Source organism: Brassica napus, chromosome C6, assembly GCF_020379485.1.
Source record: "Brassica napus cultivar Da-Ae chromosome C6, Da-Ae, whole genome shotgun sequence".
NCBI classification, from domain to species: domain Eukaryota; kingdom Viridiplantae; phylum Streptophyta; class Magnoliopsida; order Brassicales; family Brassicaceae; genus Brassica; species Brassica napus.
This window is the reverse complement of record NC_063449.1, coordinates 42,492,357-42,496,036: the sequence shown is the minus strand read 5'-3', so window position 1 is coordinate 42,496,036 and position 3,680 is coordinate 42,492,357. Positions and strand designations below refer to the sequence as shown.

The following is a 3,680-nucleotide window of genomic DNA, read 5'->3' as shown; positions in this document are numbered from 1 at the left end:
TTCATTGATGGATGATTTGAACTTTATGATGTCTAATACAAACTAATAGTGTTCGCTTAGGTTAGATATATCATTTGTTAATCTTCATAATATCTATGACTTTTAATCAATATGGTAGGAAACAAACACTGAATCACTCAATTTCCCCTCACTATAATATGAGAAGCTAGGATGCTTAATTATATCATGACGTGTACGGAATTATATCAATGATAACATCGGTCTCCAATTAATGGGCGTAAGATAATAATTAAGTCGGACGATATATAAGGAAAACCTACGTACGTTTTCAAAATAATCATGCTCTCTTAATACTTATAAGACGAAGCGCGACGTAACTACATAAATAAAATGATCAATTTAGATAGCATCACACTATTTGGATATATGTTTAAACACATGCTGATACATAAAAAAGTAATATAACGTAAGCTTCTACCCTTAGTGCAACGGTAGAGTCACTCGTGTTGCTTCATCACGATAGTAAAGTAGCTTCACCTCTTCGTGAAAGGTTATATCTGAAAAATAGATAATGACAATTCTTCTCCCTCTATATATGATTAGAGAACTAAACCAGTAATTTCGTATCTTCTTCACCTCTCTTTCTCTCTCCCTCCACATCTTTCTAGATTTCCCGAGATCCTTGGAGCTAGGAATTAAACGCCGTGCTGTTTTAAAATTTTAAAAGGGAGAGAGATGGAGGTGAAGGGTAGAAAGGAAACGTTTGTGCCGTTTGTGTCAATGGTGATAATGGAGGCATGCACCATTGCTCTTACGATAATGGCCAAAACGGCTATAACGGGAGGGATGAGTCCTTTTGTGTTCGTTGTGTACACAAATGCTTTCGGATCTATTCTTTTGCTTCCTTTTTCTTTCTTCTTCCACAGGAATGACAGGTTAGCCTACGTGATCCATATACTTTATAATAGTCATAATACGTCCTCACTAATCACTTTTAGTTTTTGGTTCATTTGATGATGTTCATGCAGAACTGAAGAATCTATCTTTTCTCGGCCACTCCTCGTCCGTGTGTTCTTTTTAGGTTTCACCGGGTGGGTACATAGATCTCTGTTTATTATAAATCTAGAGTATAGACTTTAGGAGCCAGACTTTCCCAATAGTTTCTTTGGAATATAATAATATGAGGTACGGTCCTAACTAAAACCAAGAGAATAATACGAGATATATGTTACGAAGCCTTGTATACGTATCAACCAGCAAATGGTTTGATGAATATTATGCATGGATTTCCAAAACTGCGTGCCGTTTATCGGTTATAATTTAACAACTAGGCCTAAAGATATTTTATGGTATCTTCCAACATCGTGACGTTTCTTTGTGAGCGCATACATCGCACACCATGTTTTCTTTGTTATTAATAAAAAATAAATAAAATATTGCATGGCATTGTGTCTAATTATGTTGCCCTTTTGCTAGCACACACGTGCTAGTGCTAGTATGCATTTTTAACGTACTTAAAATGTTATTCATGCATAGACACATACACTGGTTGTATTGAAACATTTTAAATATGTGAAGGATATTTCTGTTCCAAAACTTGGCATTTGTGGGACTAAGCTTCAGCTCACCCATAGTGGTATGTGCAATGGGATTACTCATTCCTTCCTTCTCCTTCTTGCTCAACCTTATTCTTGGGTAAACCATCTATCCTCACCATTTCAAAATCTACGTAGTTGTAACTATCTCCAAATACATTATACACCTACCTATGTTTATATAGAAGGAGCAAGCTGGATTGGAGAAACACGAGCACGAGGGCTAAAGTGTTGGGAACAATAATGTCATTTAGTGGAGCATTTGTTGAAGAAATGTACAAAGGTCCCTTCATAAGACCAGCTTCGTCTCCTTCCCCAACTCGTCTTCTTAAATCGATCCCTAAACTCTTGGTCTACTACACCATCCCCAACAATTGGTTCCTCGGCTGTATCTTTTTGGCCGCCGCTTTTTTTTCTGTCTCCCTCTTCAATGTTATTCAGGTATGTTCAACAATAATATAAACCATCTAATACTGAGACCATCTTTGTGCATGTTATTCGATTTTGAGCTCAACTTTTTTTATAATATTTGGCAGACAGGGACGGTCAAAAAGTATCCACACGTTATGAAAGTGGCTTCGTTTTACAGCATAGTCGGGACTATTCAGTGTATAATATTCTCGTTGTTTATGGAAAGAGACCTAAGTGCATGGAAGATCGAACCTAACTTCGATCTTTTCCTCATTATCGCCACGGTAATATAAAAAATTATATACTGAAAAAGAAGCAAGTTATCAATAGCTCACAAACCTATCATGATGTGTGATATAAAAACAGGGAATATTCGGAAATGTGATACGACCAAGCATACAAGTAAAGTGTGCCCAAATGAAAGGACCATATTACGTACCATTATTCAAACCCTTTGGTATCTTTTGGGCAACAGTCTTTGGCACCAGCTTCTTCGTCAACAGTCTTCGCTACGGCAAGTCAGTGAACATATTCATCAATAATCGATTTTATTTATTCGCATGTGATTACTATGCATGAGTATTAAGTCTATATTTGGTACACGAATGCAGTGTGTTAGGAGCAGCCATAGGTGGTGTTGGATATTACTCAGTTTCTTGGGGACAACTGAAGGAAACCGAAGAAAAACAAAATCCAATGGAAGAAAGAAAAGCCATTAAACCTATGCATCTTCACGAAGAAGATGAAAACAAAGCTCCATTGCTTATTAATCAGGAAGAAAGTCCTGTGTGAATTATGTATTATATATTTTCTTAAGAAGAAAATGAGGGTCTCTTTAATACTTGTTGGCCCTTTATTTGTATGGCGTAAATAAGAAAAAATGCGTGTGAGAGTGTATGGTATGTCGTCAGTGTCAATGGGAGACTGCTGAAGTAGGCTTTTTGGTCCGAAAAGCAAAATCCACTGAATGTAAATGCATGTCTTTGGATATCTAAAGCTCTCTATTATGTTTAAATTTTGTTATGAATAACCTCCGTGTCATGGATAAGATATTGAATTCCCGGTGTTATATCTAACATATTGTACAAGTTGTTTGATGCGAGAAATTGAATATCATTTAATCATTTTACATGTATAAAAATTGACATAAGAAGCCAAGGAGCTATATAAAAGCTAAGGAGCTATCTTTTATCTCTTTTAACCAAGGAAATAAGCATCCTTACATTTTGATGAGATTGAGGCTGCATTTCTTCCTCGTTGCCAAATTTTGTAGGAGCCAATGCCCATATTTCCTTTGCCACCCTGCACTGAAAAAGCATGTGATCTTGAGTTTCAGGATGCTCTCCACAAGTTTGACAAGCATGATCTATTTTTATGTTTCTTTTTCTCAAGTTCTCAGCCACAGGTAGCCCATCATGCATTATTCTCCACCAGAAGGTTTTAATCTTTGGCGGTAAGGACAGTGACCATATACTGGAACAACACTTTTTCAAGTCAACCGTTAGTCCCCTCTTCTCCTGCTGCCCTGATCTTTGAATAGTGGATAACTGATTGCATAGATAGTAACCTGACTTAACACTATACTCGCCTGTACTTGTATAGTTCCAAATTGAAGTATCCTGCCTCATTGTTGAACTTAATCTTATGTTCAGAATATATCTTGCATCTTCCTGCCTCATTATGCTATTAACCAACTGCACATTCCATTCTCTG

General features: G+C 36.7%; 1 protein-coding gene across 1 annotated transcript; it reads left to right on the top strand.

Annotated features, from left to right (window-relative positions):
• Positions 1 to 563: 563 nt before the first annotated feature.
• Positions 564 to 3,036, top strand: LOC106351572 (WAT1-related protein At1g70260-like). Its single transcript, XM_048761296.1, has 7 exons — positions 564 to 896; positions 990 to 1,052; positions 1,540 to 1,656; positions 1,742 to 1,997; positions 2,093 to 2,251; positions 2,334 to 2,485; positions 2,579 to 3,036. Exons 1-7 carry the CDS (start codon positions 697 to 699, stop codon positions 2,757 to 2,759), a joined length of 1,128 nt encoding a protein of 375 aa, XP_048617253.1. The 5' UTR covers positions 564 to 696; the 3' UTR covers positions 2,760 to 3,036.
• The last annotated feature ends 644 nt before the right edge of the window (positions 3,037 to 3,680 follow it).